The following is a 16880-nucleotide window of genomic DNA, read 5'->3' on the forward strand; positions in this document are numbered from 1 at the left end:
CCCTTTCCTTAAATTATGCTGTCTCTCAGTTCAACTACACTATATATACTAAGATACACAGCAAAAGCAATTTCTTTGCCTCCTTGAAATGTCAAACCAAAATTAAAACATAGTAAAAAAAACCCCACACAAGAAACACTAATAAACCAGTTCACTTGCTTCATAATTAGATCAAAAAGCTCTGAAATATGTTTTTTATTTAAATACAGGTTAATTACCTTTTCAACAGATATTCTTGATTTCATGCGATTGCCCTGAGCCCTGGCGTACATGTCCATGATCTCACCAATCTTGGTATTCAATGAAAGACGTCAGCTCAAAAATGCCTACAAAAAACATTTATATTTGATTATTTTATGTTCTTCCATTTAGTTCACATCCACTCTAAAAACGCAAGTAGACAAAACAAGAACCAATAAAAACAATTAAAAAGCATTTTAAAACTGGGAAAGATTAAACAGCACACCATCCATACTGACAGCTGCCTTTAAAAACATACTGCCTTAATGACCTTCACAACCAGGCATGAAATGCAGAACACAGACCCTTAGTAGCAAGTTTCATCATTTTCCTTTAAATAGAATTTCAAGGCTGATTTGGGGGTGGGGAGGAACATTACATTAAATATTGTTTCACTGTCACTTATACTCTGGAAGGTTTTTCAGCAGGTTCCTGTACAATGAAACACACTGCAAGCACCCTTGAACAATCTCAGGAGGCAAAGGTACAATTCACCCACCCATCCAAGGGGCCCAGCCATGTCTGTCACCCTGAGGTACTACAGGTTAGCTTGCATCATCACTCTTGTCCCCCGGTTCTGCTCTGGGCAGCCCAGCCTCTGCTGACAAAACACAGCAGACCACATGCATTTACCAGCACTCTCAACTGAGTAGGTCACAAGAATTTCTGCTCGACTCAGCTGCCCTTATTTATCCTAAGTCTAAATCTAACAAGAAGAAGATAAAAAAACAGCTATGAAGGTATTTTTTTCAACTTTCCCTCTTGAAACAGCAGCAATGGATCCAGTTTGTTTCGTTTGGCTTTCCATCGCCCAAAATAGGCAATAAATATAAAGTGTTAATAAAAACAGAAAGCATGTGGTGAGCTTTTAAGTTCTATAGAAGTTTTAATACTTCATCTTTTCCCATAGTCACACAATTTAATCAGGAAAAAGAACTCCTAGACTATATAAAATAAACCAGGCAAGGAGCAAGTGCACATAAAAATGACTGCAAAGATAAAGAAAATAAACACCACAACAACACAGAGTATGGGTCTTCACACAACTGACCAGACTGGTTTTGTTGATCTCATCTCAAGCACACACTAAACCTGTGTATGGCAAATAAAGTTTTATATGGGTTTGGTCTTAAGTAAAAGTAATTTAAATAAGAAAATCAGTAGTGTCATCAAGTAACTATTCATCTTCCTCCATCCCAGCACCTCTAAAAGTAAAACATCTTCAAGAATACAATAGCAAGAGATTATTACATTTCTTCAAGAATAAAATAGCATTAGAATATATAGATTATTATTAGGTACATCTATTCACATTTCACTTTGATTTCTGCTTTCCTTCACAAAGATGAACTTGCTAGAATCTTAGAAAAGAAGTTACACTTAGGCAAATAAACTGCGACATTTTCATCTCTAGAGCACAGCTTCTCTCAACTGGATGTCTGAAGTTTGGAAAATTAAGACAATTACATGAAGCAGCCAGGCACATGATCCACAGACCATATATATTAAATATAATAAATACAAATAAAAAATTAATTTCACAGTAAAACTAGGGCTAGAAGACTAAACACAACAACGCATCTGCTAAAACTCACGTGTTTAAAAGAAAAAAAATCCACAAAACAGTATTGGGCAATAAAAAGAAAACCACTGCCCTAAGACTCTATCTTAAACAGCTAATCCAGTAAAAATCCAAACCATATTGGAGAAATAATCTTAGCCACTCCTTGTCCTCAGAGAAGCCATCTATAGAAAAAGTTGGGTTTTCACATAGGTAGTTCAGCTCCACACTGTTTGACAGATCCCTCCTTGCAGAAATTTTAACAAAGCCCAACATAGCACAGTACAGAGATGACCTTTTAACCCTGTTGGGTGCTGTAGCATTTACTCAGGTAAGCAGTTCACAGTTACACTGTAAACTGCCTTCAGGTAAAGTATTTTCCTCTATCATCTGCTACTAAACTCTGGAGACCTGAACATCAACCTATAGTGTCCCCTACCTACAAAACAAGACTTGTAAATCACAGTATGAAGACTCTGAAAAATACGAGTCAGAAACCACACAGGTTTACCACCATAACACCAAAATGTTTTGTCTTCTCCACATCCTGTCCTTCAGTACTTGAATAATACAGGTCCTAATATACACACCTATATTATACTACCTACAGCACTTCTGCTCTCCATCATGCATTTCAGAGAAATCTGAATTGTCCCACCTGTCCAACAATGCAGCAAAACCTGAAGGTTTTCTTTTTAATATGTAAAATTATTATCCATTTTCAATACAACAATGGTCCAATCATGTGAGAAGTACACAAACATTAACACTAACTGAAAAGGAAGTGAAAGCACTCATAACAAAACAGCCTGGAAATAGCTCATTTGTACAAATAAAACCTACCTACCGTTTAAAATTGCTTTGACTTCTCGATATTGAATGTGACTATTAAATTTAATTTCCTTCTATTGTTAACTTGAAAAAGAGAATAAACGGCAGAAGCATCAGATATAAAAGGAACAGGACTTTCCTGTTACTGAGTAACTATTGTCAGATGTCAAAAAAAGGAAAAAAATTGATCACACAACTAATTAATGAACACCCACACCAAGTTGGATCACCTTAAATGCACACAGCATGGGAAACACACATGAGGAGTCGGAAGCCTCTGTGCTGCTAGAAAGCTACAACTTAGTTGCTATTACTGAAAGGAAGGGAAAAATCCCACAGCTAGAGTGTGGCTGAGGATGACTACAGGCTGTTCAGAAGGGACAAGCTAGGAAGGAGTGGCTGAATGTTGCCCTGCACAACAGGAAATTGCTACAGTGTGAAGAGCTGTCCCTGAAGAACAGCCATGATCAGGCTGAAAGCGTATCAGCAATGGAAACAAAACAAGGTATCAAGAGAACCTTGCGGTTCATCCAGGGAAACCTATGGGGGAAGCCTTTTTGTTCCAGCTGTAGGAGGCATGGTGCTCACAGGCTCTCCTCCTGCTGGAGGCCTTCAACCACCCCAAAATCGACTGAAAAAGTAGCACAGCAAGCTATTTCAGGAGGACACTCCCAGAATGCATGGAGGATAGCTTCTTAAGACACATAATACACAATCCTGTCCAGAGGGGACACAACACTGGACCTGTTAGTCACCAGCCTAAGTGAGCTAATCAGTGATGACGAGATTGGTGAAAACCTGGGCCATAGGAGTCTCACACTGGTGGTGTTTGCAGCCCTGACATGGAACATGGCACAGGCAAAGAGTACATTCAGGATCCTAAATTTTGGAATAGCACACTTCTGGCCGTTCAAGGAGCTAAATCCATAGGATCCCCTGGGAAACTGTCCTCAGAGATATTGGAGCAGGACAGAGCTGGCAGATCTTTAAGGACACGTTCCACAAAGCCCAAGAGCTACCAAGTGCTGGGTGTAAGAAATCAGGAAAGGAAGGCATGGGACTGGCATTGCTGAGTTAAGACCAAACTAAGAGCAGCTAAGCTCAAACTACAAGGCAAATAGGAGATGAACAGGCAGCAGAAGCAGGGACAGGAATTCTGGGAAGAGTACAAGGACACTGCCCAGTTTTGCAGGGACGAAGTCAGAAAGCCAAGGCAAAGCTGAACATGGCAAGGGGTGCAAAGAATAAGAAGGGCTTCTACAGGTATGTCAGGAGAAATGGAAAGTCAAAGAAAATGCACTCCCACTGATGAACACAACTGGCAAACTGGTAAAAACAGATGAAATGACTCAACAGCTTTTTTTGCCTCAGTTTTCACTGGCAACCTTTCTTCGCATACCTCTCCAGAAGATGGACTGGAGGAGCAAACAGAAGATCAGGTTTGCGACCACCTGAGGAACTTAAATGTACATAAGTCTATATGACCTGTCAAGACACATCCAGGGTTCTGAGAGAATTGGCTGATGTAGTTACCAAGCCATTCCATCGTATCTGAAAAGTCATGGCAACCAGGTGACTGAAAAATGAGAAACATTGTACCTTAACAAAGGTAGAAAGGCAGATCCTGGGAAGTACTGACCTGTCAATCTCACCTCTGTGCCTGAGATCATGGAACAGATGCTCCTAGAAGCTATGCTAAGACACATGGACAGAGGGAGGTGATTCCGGACAGCCAGCACAGTGTCACCAAGGGCATGGCCTGCCTGACCAGCCCAGTGGCATTTTATGATGGGGTGACTGTATCAGTGGACAAAGAAAGAGCTACCCATGCCCTCTATCTGGACATCCATAAGGCTTTTGACACAATTTCCAAAAACATCCTTCTCTCCAAATTGGAGAGATATGGATTTGATGGGTGGAATGTTCAGCGGACAAGAAGCTGGTTGGATGGACCCATCCAGAAGAGAGTAGTCAATAACTCAATGTCCAGATGGACACTGGTGACAAGTGGTGTCCCTCAGCAGTTTGCAGTAGGACCAATGTTAGTTAGCATCTTCATTAATGACATAGACCAAGTGAATCAAGTGCACCTACTGCAAACTTGCAGAGGACTCCAAGCTGAGTGGTGTGGTTGACATCCCTGAGGGACAGGATACTATCCAGAAGGACCTGGATAAACTCAAGCAATGAATCCATATGAAGCTCATCAGGTTCAACAGGACCAACTCAAGGTCCTGCACCTGGGATGGGAAAATCTCCAGTGCCATTACAATCTGTAGAATGAACTGATTAAGAGCATCCCTGAGAAGATTGACTTTGGGGTGGTGGTGGGCACGAAGGTGGACATGACCCAGCAATGTACGAGTGCAACCCAAAAAATCAATCATGTCCTGGGCTGCAGGAGTAGCCAGCAGGGTGATTCTCTGCTCTGGTGAAACCCCACCTGCAGTGCTGCATCCAGCTCTGGGGTCCTCAGCACAGGAAACACATGGACCTGCTGGAGCAGGTCCAAAGGAGGGTCACGAAAACAATCGGAGGGATGGAGCACTTCTGCTATGAAGGCAGGATGGGAGAGTGGGAGTTGTTCAGCCTAGAGAAGGCTCTGGGAAGACCTTAGAGAAGCCTTTCAATATTTGAATGGGGCTTATAAGAATGACAGGGATAAACTTTATAGCAGCGCCTGTTGTAACAGAACAAGCAGGAAAGGCTTTAAAAAAACTAGAAGAGAGGAGGTTTAGACTAGATACAAGAAATCTATTATGAGGGTGGAGAGGCATTGACCCAGGCTGTCCAGAGGTTGTAGGTGCCCCATCCCTGCAAAGATTCAAGGTCAGGCTGGTTAGAGCTCTGAGCAACCTGATCTAGTTGTAGATGTTCCTGCTCTCTACAGGGTAATTGGACTAGATGGCCTTGAAACGTCCCTTCTAGCCCAATGAATTCTATAAATTTATAAACCCATTTTTTCAGTGATTTGCTGAAGAACACTTTTCTCATCAGAGCACGTAATGAGCATTCAGCTAGCTTTTCCATATACAAGTATCCTTGTTTGAATATATGTAAGGAACAAAATTAAATAATCAGCTTAAGGGAATCCAACAGGAAATTTGCCATGGATTTAATCTCTTTGTGTAAGTCTATCCCATCCTAAATTTACTTTAAGTCAGGGTGTATTGACAAACCTTAGCTGGCAGAAAAGAAGAAACTTTATCTTTTTTCTGTAAATGTGTTGAGTAAATCTCTTCAACTACTGTAGAGGCATATGTGGATATGTGCACACCTATGTCAAACACATACAGGTTATGACAAATTTGACAAATTAAAAATATATGTAATATGGCCTATTAAAATTAAATTTCAAATAAAAGATTCTAGGCAATGACAATAGTATATCTACATTATGTTTTAAAAAGGAGGTGTCTTTAGTACTTTTTTGCCCTAGTACTAGAGCAAAAATAGACGCTTTTCTTTTAAAGAAAAAGTACTTTTTTTTGTCTTCAGCACTCAGACCTGAATCAGCCCAGAGAACTCTGATGATTTGCAAAAGCCAGGTTTAATGAAACACTGAGCTTTGAATGATTCATTCCAAATATGAAATTTAAAAATACCTTAAGAACAACACCCTTTCAGAATCGTAAAATCATCAAGGTTGGAAGTGGCCTACAATATTACCTAGTCCAATCATCCATTTCCTCTTGTCCTCTCACTGCAGGCATGGCAGTGGCATGGCATGGCCCCCACCTCACAACACCCTTGATTCAGGTGGTCATAGGGAGTAATGAGGTCTCCCCCAAGCCTCCTCCAGGTAAAGCACCCTCAGCCACTTCTCAAAAGATATGTTCTACAGCTTTCACAAGCCTTGTTGCTCTAGATGTGCTCCAGAGTCTCAATGTCCTTTTGGAAGTGAGGGGCCCAGAACTGAACACAGGATTTGAGGTGTGGCCTTACTAGTGCCAAGTACAGGGGGACAATCACTGCCCTGGTGGCCACACTATTGCTGATACAAGCCAGGATGCCACTGGCCTTCCTGGCCACACACGGGCTCATATTCAGCTACTGTCAACCAGAACCCTCAAGTCCCTTTCTACCGAACAGCTTTACAGCCACCCTTCCCCCAGCCTGCAGCATGGAGTGGGACTGCTGTAACCCAAGTGCAAGACCCAGCTCTTGGCCTTGTTGAACTTCATTCCACTGGCCTCAACCCATTGATCCAGCCTGTCCAGGTCTCCATATAGAGCCCTCCTACTCTCAATCAGATCAACACTCCCACCCAACTTGGTGCTGTCAGCAAATTTACTGAGGGTCCACTCAACCCCCATGTCCAGACCATCAGTAAAGATGTTAAGTAAGACCTGCCCCAGCACTGACCCTGGGGACACCATTAGTGACTGGCCTCCAGCAGGGTTTAGATCCATTCACCATCATTCTCTGAGCCCAGACATCCAGCCAGTGCTTTATCCACTGAAGAGTACTGCCATCCAAGCGTGAGCAGCCAGGTTTTCTAGAAGGATGCTGTGGGAGATGGTGTCAAACACTGAAGCCAAGAGAGACACTATCCACAGCCTTTTCCTCATCTAAGTGGGTCACTTTGTCATAAAAGAGATCAAACTGGTCAAGCAGAACCTTCCTTTCATAAATCCGTATGGTTGGGTCTGATTCCCTGGTTGTCCTGCATGTGTATTTATAACCTTACCAAACAATTGCTATTGAAAACCAAATTAAGCAAGTCTACACTGACAAGCAGGCAGAACAGTCCAATGCATCCTTCTCTATTTCTCATTCCGAATGATTTATCAGTTTCACTGATCAGGTCAGCAGTCTTGAAAAAGTCCAGATACGAAACACAAGTTGTCTTAACCACAGCCAGAACCACATAAGCAAAATATATCATTTATGGTGAACATTAATGACAGGCTGGGCCATCTTTTCCTTGCTTGGTTTTAATTCTCTCACATTGCGTTTCTGTCACATAGAAGCAACAATTTCAAAAGAATCAATAATTTTTCCTAGATCCATCACTAGGAAGTCGTCACCCACAGATTCCTCCCAGTCCTGGGTCTCGATTCTCAAACACTTCCTGGGAAAAAATGTTACTTGATGTACTAGGGATATCCATTGGTCTGCATTCTGTGGTTTATGCAATTAACTTTAAGTTTCTGTAGTTCAGTCAGTTGTGTATTTTGTACATAACAGAACCACACGAAGTAAGGAGGGGCTACTATTTCCTAAGCTGCAGCATTTTCTCCAGAATACTTATTCCCACCTAGAGAAAATTTCACTAGAGAATACCTTGTTTAGTTCTCAAGGATTTGTTAAATATAGGCGTATCTATCACTAAAGTCTAACTGTATGATTCTGAAAAAATCTTACAACATGAAGCCATGTAAGACTCTTCCGAAGTGTAACCTGGAAAAATTTTGAGCATTATTACCATTTATTTCAGAGTCACTGATCTTTTCTAGATACAATGTAAATGGGGTATTTTCCTCCCTATCTCACTCTGGCAGTACATCAGAGAAGAAGGCTGCATCTTTAAATTCAGTTCAGATCTACAGTTCACCCTTTTTTTTTCCCCTTTTGCAAATTGGATTTTTTTTTTTAACCAGAGAAAAGTATTTCGATTGTAATAAGAAAGCCCCTCAAAAAAGACAAGAAAGCAAAGGAGGAACGCTCCTTATTCCTCCTCCCTTGAGAGAGAAGAGGAACTGGGAGGAGGACGTGCGCGGGAGGCAGGGAGGGAGGGCGAGGAGACACTTTTACAGCGAAATGTTGAGAACAGGCTGAACTTCCTTAACCCGTGCGCGCCGACCACAACCCAAACAACGCAGGAGGGAACGTAAACTCACGGAGCCTCCGCGCACCGACAATGAGTGCCCCAGCACGAGTGAGCCAGTCCCCAGCCGAGACTGCGGACGGACAGAGCCGGCCCACGGGGGCACCGGGGGGACCAGCGATCCCGAACCCCGCACGCTCGGTGCTGGAGCCGAAGCGCTGCGCTTCCCCGTCCTCCCCCCGTGTCATCCCCACGTTGCGGTCCGGGGGGCCCCGGCCTCGCCCCCGGCCCCCTCCAGGTGACCGGCAGGGCCCGCGGGAACTGTGCTGCCCCAGGGGAGCCTTCCCTGGGAAGGGCGGCGGAGGATGCGCCTCCCTGGGAGCCCCCGGGCCACCTGTGGCAGCGAGCCCCAAGTGACAGGCCGGCGGCGGCGCCCCGCCCTGCGCCCGAGCTCCCCAGCAGGGCGGCCCGGGGGGGAGCGGCCGGAGGGGGTGCGACCAAGAGCGGGCGCTCCGTACCTGTGGCTGTAACCGCCGCCGCCTCCTCAGCGCCCGCCGCCCGCGGCCATGGTCCCGCAGCGGAGCGGCCCCGGAGCGCCCGACCGGCCCCGCCGCCGCCGCCCCCGCTCCAGCCGCCGCCGCCGCCGCCGCGGGCCCCGCCCCCTCCGGCCCCTCCCAGCCCAGCCCCGCCCCCGCCGTCTCCGCCGCCGCCGCCGCGCGCTCCCATTGGCGGGAGAACGGCGGCCGCCCCGGAAACAGCCGCGGCGGCGGAGCGCGCGCTGGGCCCGCGCCGGCCACGCCCCGAGGGGGAGCTCTGTGTTCCCTGTCCGTGTGTCCCTGTCCGTGTGTCCCTGTCCCTGCTCCCGTTCCTGCCCCTCCCCGCGGGGAGTGCCCGGGCCTGGACGCGGGCACGGCCTCTGCAAAGCCTCCCGGAGCTTCCGTGCCGGGAGGCTGGGCTATTCCTGCCTGCTCTGTCCGGGCTGGGAGCTGCCGCCCGCTTGCTCGGGGTTGCCTCTCGGGGCCGGCCGGCGGCCTCAGCACGGGGCGGGAGTTGGAGGCTGCAGCCTGGCTTTAGTCAGACTAGGCGCAGACTGTGAGACGCTGTCTAAAAATCCTGCGCCCCCCTTGCCTTCACAGTGCCTGCTGGAATTCGCTGCGGCAGGATTCCTCAGGGCATCAGGTGTGCTTTTAGCTTCCCATCGTATAACTCCGTTCCAGCAGGAGCTGGTCCAGGCACTAACCCGGCCGCAGGGACACAGCGAGGAGGTGTGCTGAGCAATGCACGATGGATGGTGTGGGCTGACAGCCCTGTCCCCCCACAAAGGAGACTCCGGGAATAGGGACAGGCCTTCCTTAGACCCGGCATGTGAGGGTGAAGCTCGGGAGGAGCGACAGGACCGCAGTTCCACAGGGGCAGACGGGGCAGCAGCTTCTGCAACACCGAAAACAGCCCCCAAAACTACATTCAGACCAAAAAAAAATCCCAAACTTCCTGTACTAGGGAAGAGGTTAGGGAAGGAAAAAAAAACATTTAAAAAATGCTACTCTTCTAGGTTTTTCAGTGCTGGGTGCTTTCAAACTCTAACCTGCCCCGTTTTACAAGACAAAGACAATCATAGAGAAACTACCCTAACTCCCTCATAAATTGCACTTGTCTTCTGGATACCACCTAAGACCTATAAAAAGGACATGAGAATTTTGCTACTGGATCTCCCTTACTCTTCTAGATAATTCCTGCTTCTGCCTATCATCTGTTTTTACTTAAGCTGTGGCTTTTATTTCTGTTTAGTCTTTTATGAAGGGCTGTTTCTGAGTTCTACAATCATTTTAGACACTTCAGAAGTCAGGGGGTGCATATCCCTTTTTGCCAACAGGTAGGTGAACTACATTTTCATTTACCCTAAAAACTACTAAGCTGTGCAAGAAAGCCATGCAAAGGCTACATAGATAAAAGAAACGAAAGATTGGTTCTAAACTGTGTCACACTGTATGCTATAAGTGGGATGAATAAAATGTTCCTCATATTCCCAGGGCCTGCAGGTCCCTATGGGATAGAGAAAAAGTAAATGAATAATAGCCTCAAATTTAACTCAAGTTAGTCGTCATTTCAGTGCCCACTGAGACCAGCCTGATTTGGAAATACACTGTCTTTTGAATAAAGACATTTTAACAGTTTGGTCATCTTCAGCTTAACAACAAAATATCTCCTTTTGACCAACTCCATCACTAAATACACTTATTAGTTTTCATGAAAGAAAAAAATTCTGTAAGAGGGTTTTGTTGTTTTTAATAGATCATTGTTTGTTATGTATCAACAGTAAGTAAAAAATTTCCAAAACAAAATAGCTGTGGAAGCAATGTAAACATGAAAAAGTATGCTTTAAAAATAAATTCAAGACTTTTATTCCCTTTGTTTTAGAATTCCCCTTAGACTGTTCAGAATAATGAGTTCCTATGACTCCCTGCCAAAACCCTGAGAAAAATCAAGGTTTACCCTCATCAGGAAACTATGTAACATAACCCATGGCATGCCATTGTTTGTCACAAAAAAAAAAAAATTTATACAATGATAAAAATGGAGATAGCTTTGAAATAATGATTTTTTAAATTATTCTTTTACAATTTATTTAAATACTGCCTATGGTAAAGCATAGGAAACTTGTCTGAAGAAGCCAACACTTCTTAAAATTTATATTAATTATGAAGAAAAACAGTGTTGGTTTCTGGGCTCTGGTATTTTCCATCTTGTTAATTTTATATTTTTCAGGGCAGAGTCTGGCCAGTCAGAGCCCATCCTACTGAGCCCAGCCAGGGAGGAGGGCAAGCTCAGGACAGCCCCAGCCCTGGAGTATCAGGCACCTGTGCGAGCAGGGATGGGTTTAGGCCAGGCTGGGACACCATTCCATGTGTGGGGGTCAGGATCAGGCCCCGCGAAGGGAATCAGCATCAGGCAGAGCTGACCATGCACCTCTAATGTTTTCTGCCTGCTCATTTGGTATGAGAAATGGGCATCTTTAGAATCTTTTTGTCAAAACTGCTGTCACGTCCCTTGTACTATCCTGACTCATTGGCTGCACCTGTCTATTAAGCTCGATATTTCAGGATCACTGGCTTGGAACAACTTGTTCAAGGACTGTCTCAGAATGAGTTATATGTCATCTCTCTCAGGTATTGAATGCCAGTTCTATGAAAGGTATTGAAGAAATAGTCTGTGGCTTTATGTAACTTTTGTTTTGTCCATTTTTTTACCAGTCATTTACTTATATTTTTCCCCTCAGTAGATGAAAACTACGCAGTTGCATGATTGAGTGGTTTGTTGTTACAGTTTTTTTTGATGATACTACCTCTGGAAAATGCCCCTCTATAACTAAAGCTTTATTAAGGTCAAGCCAGAACTGAAATTATGTCCTGTAAGCTACACTTAAAATAATAAGAATTGCCTTCTCAAAGCCAGGTGAGTAATTTATAGTATTATTCCTACCTTTAACAGGAGGAGCATAGTCTTCCAGTCTTAAAATCTGTGTAAGCCTTTTCCATTGATCCCCTTGCAGCAAGCTGGGAAGGATCTGCCATGCTTGAAAATACTCTACCCTCCTTCTTCCCTCCCCACCCCACCAAAATAAAAATCTAGAGCTCACAGCTCACCATGTAATAATTTCATGAATGACTTCTAGTGGCTTATCTGTTTGTAACATACCCTTCAGCTCTCCAGCCCAGCTCCCTGCCCCTGCGCTGCTTCTGTGCCAGCGTGAACGTTTGTGAAATCAAGCGAGAAATGAGATTGAACTGAGAGGACCAGAGAACAACCTGCTTTCCTTCCGTTTTGCTGATCCAGTTCACCAACATAAAAAATGTGTCAGCATGGCACTGAGGACACAGCTGAGAACAGACACAGTTTAAATGGTTTTGTTCTGCTGCAAGTGCACACCCAGGCATTGACTTGCTTTGCCATTTAGTTCCTGACACCACTAACACCTCCCAAACTGGAACTCTGCATCTCAGTGGGTAATTCTATGGACCATGGTGTTTGTGTCCAACAAATGTTGGGTTTATGGCATTATTGTATAATGTGATGGCATTTTTTGGTTTTTCTTTGCCAAATCCTTCACAAATCCATTTTTTCCAGTGACACGTTTGAGGAGTCATTTTTATTTGCATTTTTATGGGTATTTTAACTCCTTTTTTCAATGCTGAAAACCCAATAATCTTTATTTATGTAACTACGTTGCAGTTATTACTGATTCCTCTTTTCCTGGAGTTTGATCTGTAACCTATGTAAGTTTCCAAAACAATACACATAGAGGATGTCATCCATAGATCCTGTACTGAACTGGCCAGTCATTGTCCTGCTGACAGACAAGCCTAGGAGGCCTTTTAATGCAGAATGGAAGACAGCTCACACTAACCTCATCAAAAGATGCATTGTACTCCATAGAGATGATTGCAGATGCTATGAGATTATTATCCCAAAGCCTTGGAAAGCTCCCTGAATTCACATCCTTTCTGTGCATTGTGTTTATTAGAGGATGCGATAAACACCGTCACTGTGTTACACAAGACCATACAATAATAATTGAGCTGGCTGGGAAGTGAAATTTTTATTCTACAGGAAATTCCAGCTTGTCAATATTTTGTTTCATCAAGTGCTGGAACAAAACGTGTTGGCTCTGCAGCCTTTCTGGCAAAAATGGAACAATCTATTTCTTTGCCAGCTGACAAGCCTGGGAAGCCAAGAAACCAACTGAGCAGTCGGCCTGATTCCAAGGAGCTGGATAGCCAGTCAGCTGAGCTATGGGAAGAAGCCAGCCTGGCCAGCAGCCACAGCCACATCATGGCTAGAGCTTCTGTAGAAAGTTTTGATGGAACCAGGGCAATCCAAAATTTCCAGTGCCAATCTGTTCAATTAGAAGACGGTCAAACACCCTCTCAGTAATTGACTCCTGTTAGGAGAGGATGTAACTCCACTGCACTTTCTGTTCCTCATGTGTTTCTTTCTTCAGCTTTTGCCTTTTTTGTTATTTGGGCACGTATCTATTGCTTGTATGAGCAAATTAAATCCAAGATTTTTCCTTAAGGATTAATGATGATAACCAAGCCATGAGGGAGTTTTCAGAGTGTCCATCATTGCTAGTTTTGTGATTGTCATTCAAATAACCTTGTGTGCCAGCAATACCTCATGGTATCTGCCTGTGTATGCCCTGCTAGCGAGAGTTATATAGTTACTGCAGGCAGTACAGTGTGAGATTGGAATAAATACTTGCCTGCTATCGGATAACACACTGTCTCCTTGTCTTCAGCCCATATTTGCAGATGAATTTAAGATAAACTTGCCAAAATGCAATAACGAGGCAAAAACATCTTCTAACTCGGGAAGTGATACTGATCTTTATTGGGAAGTTGGTGATGTGGAGGTCAACACCGATACAGAGAGCACCCTTCTGTGTCAGAGCTAACTAGCTGTGCTCAACTACTGAGCTGTTTGCACAATGTAACCCTAAACCTAAACATTATTGCAGGCTCCTTGTAATGCTCTAGTTATTTTTCCCTTTTGGTGTATTTTTGGAAAGGTATCAGACCAGTTTGTAAAAAAAATTACATCTTTGCCCTCCTATAGTTCACGGTTATGGCGTCATCATAAAAGGTATCTGCTGCTTTTTTCAAATGTTTAGATAATTTCTGTTATAGGATAAATCTTATAATTCCTTAAATCTGCAGACATTGTACACACTATACACATCTCTTGTTTGTTTACAACCAGTTGCTGCCTATGCTTCCTCTTTAAAGCCCAGAAATGTCATATACCATCCTTACCACAACTGTGGTAGCTCCAGGGAACAATGAATCTCCTTGTAAATGTTCAGTGGTAATTAAATTTTCTGCAACTTCATCTATTTAAGCAGTCTCTAATATTCCTGCTGTGAAATGAGAGGAAAACCAGATGCTTTACTGAGACACATTTCAAATCTTGTGCCTTCCACATGTAAACAAATATGACTTATTTTCTCTCTCAAATTCAACTACTGTGGAGATGCTACAGCATCTGGATTCCAAATGAATTCAATGTCAATTTTCAGTGACCTTAATGTTTTCTAAGCATGGCCCAGTTTATTGCTGGTTTTACAGAGTATATTCTTGAACTGGAATTAATTTTCATAGTATTTTCCCACAATGAAAATAGTTCAGTGTAATGTTCATGATGTGCTTTCTCCTTCATTTCTGCTGGAGTTTTTACACAGTTTGCTGTGTGTTGCTGCAACATATCCTGAAATGTGCTCTTCATCTCAGATGAAATCTAACTCAAGCATATGTTTAAGTCAGTCTCAATATGACCATTTGGCTTGTCTTGTTTATATTTCACACATGAATAACCGCTGCTGTGTGTAATTTAAGTCCTTCTGATTCTCAGTTTCCTCAGTGTTGCTACATACTCACAGATTATTTAATTTCCCCTCTGATTCTGTCAATAATAGAAATGCTCTTTAAACAGGAGTAATTATAATGTTATTGTCTTTTTCCATCAAAATATTGACTGGAAACTTGTCTTGGCGGTACCTTTTCAGCAAAACAGGAGTATTTATATATAGGTTTTCCCAAACTTTGTTTTCAGTTCTCTCTTTCTCTCTCAAAAGTAAAAAACTAAACCAACGACAACAAAAAGTCACTGTACCCTCCTTTTCAAGGACTTCTCTGTAAATTATTGTTTGAAGACAAAATCTTGGCCAAAATGAAACACAGAACAGAAATACCCAAAAGAAAGTTCTTCCCTACCACTGTAAGATTTCTGAGTAGCTGTTTCTGAGCTACCTGCACTGAAGGCAATTTCATTTTCTCAATGAAGTTTTTCTAGGTACATTTCTCAGATCAGAAATGTTACATTTGCATGGCCTGATGAGAACCATATTAATTTAATTTTTCAACTGTTTTTAAATTGAAGCTCACTTTATTGTGACAGTAAATTGAGTATTTTAAGAGTCAAAATGTAGCTTAAAATTATATATCCTGGTAACATTGTATTTTACTGGGTACTTTAGACCATGTACCATTGAAGTATTAGTTATTCTTCTGATTAAGGAAGTTAATTTTTAACTTTGCTGGAAGGAAATTATCTTCTTTGTGGTCACTTATGCTTTAAAGCCATGAATAAATATACATATGTATAAACATAATATAAATAAATATTAGTGTATAAAGTCAAAACATTTTTCACCAGTCAGAAAGGAACTAATCCATTGCCTATTTGATCAGTTGCAAGAAACTGCATTAGGAATATTTGAAAACATAATAAAAGTGTTTTAAAATCAAATTGTTTGAATTTCAACAACGTGTCATCATTTACAACTGATAAGACATTGTTTTGCCAATAAATGAATGGAAAACTACATTAATATTTGCTTTCAGATAACTGCCTGGGTCATACATTACATAATGAAACAGATGTGCTATAGATAAATCAGAATTTGATCCTGAAAGCTGGGTTGTAAAAGTATTAATTTATTTTTTTCCTCGTCTGCCAAAAAGTTTCCAGAATTACCAGTAGCTTTAAATTTCATCAGCTTTGAATACATGAAAATGTTGAGGCTTGTCTCTGCAAGTTGGTTATCTTGAGAGATTGCAGTCTAAAAGTTTATTGAAATTTTTCCTGCTATTAAAAGTTATGTAAGGATTGACCAACTGTGATTTTCTGCTCCCTAGGGCAATGAAGATGGGACACAGGAAAGAAATTAGGGGCTGAAGCATAGATAATATTTCTATCTCTTTACTTTTTGCTAAACCGTCTGTGATAGTCATACGTGTTGAACCACCTAATTCTTTATGATATATAAAATATAAAAATAATAAATTTAGTACAATAAGGGTAAGTTACAATAACATATTCATGATGGATTCTTTAGTAATTTAGTACCCTTTAAAGCACATTATACCAAAGGAGAAAAATGGAAATGGGATAAAGCCCAGCTTTACTGTTTTTGTACCAGAAAATGAAGTTACATTGATCTGATTTAGCTTATTCATTGGCAAAATGTGTTCATTTTTCAGGCCATTGAAAGGTTTTTTTTTGTGGTTGAGAGCTGATGGATATGAATGATTTGTGTGGGGAGGAACTCCAGGGTTTCAGAAGAATCACGGAGGACTTTGCATGTGGCTCCTGTTAGGAAGCAATGCAATGATTTGTTTTCCCATCTTGGTTCCCTCAGGCTCTGGCAAGACAGGTTTGCTCGAAGGCACCCTTTCTCCTCCTGTCTCCTTCATTATCCAGGGAAGAGGAGCCTTTTGCAGCTTTGCAGCTTTAGGGCTCATTTTTTCCCTATCACAAAAACATAAGTTTGGGTTTTTTTATGAGGGACAGTTTTAGAACACACAAGGCCACTCCTGATAGCTGGTACGTGAGATGAGAAATGTGCCAGGATCCAGAGTACAAATTATAACTTCCTCTCTTTTGGCTTGTTTTTTAATTCAAGGTGGGTTTTTTTAGTTCCTT

The 16880-nt window shown here is 42.5% G+C and overlaps 1 protein-coding gene and 1 long non-coding RNA gene across 3 annotated transcripts in view; one reads left to right on the top strand and one right to left on the bottom strand.

Annotated features, from left to right (window-relative positions):
* AKAP11 (A-kinase anchoring protein 11) overlaps window positions 1-9028 on the bottom strand; it is a 44244-nt gene extending 35216 nt beyond the window's left edge. For both annotated transcript variants that reach the window (XM_014891471.2, XM_014891470.2), the window contains exons 1-2: window positions 8921-9028; window positions 219-326 (exon numbers count right to left, since the gene is read on the bottom strand). In XM_014891471.2, coding sequence (XP_014746957.2) covers window positions 219-278 — 60 coding nt within the window. In that variant the 5' untranslated portion in view covers window positions 279-326; window positions 8921-9028. The remainder of the gene's footprint in view (window positions 1-218; window positions 327-8920) is intronic.
* Window positions 9029-9628: 600 nt separating this feature from the next.
* LOC148224815 (uncharacterized) lies at window positions 9629-15704 on the top strand. The gene is made up of 2 exons (XR_015801498.1): window positions 9629-10275; window positions 12106-15704. It is a non-coding gene; the product is annotated as an uncharacterized LOC148224815 (long non-coding RNA).
* The last annotated feature ends 1176 nt before the right edge of the window (window positions 15705-16880 follow it).

This window comes from Sturnus vulgaris, chromosome 2 (genome assembly GCF_052056855.1).
Source record: "Sturnus vulgaris isolate bStuVul1 chromosome 2, bStuVul1.hap1, whole genome shotgun sequence".
Lineage (NCBI taxonomy): Eukaryota > Metazoa > Chordata > Aves > Passeriformes > Sturnidae > Sturnus > Sturnus vulgaris.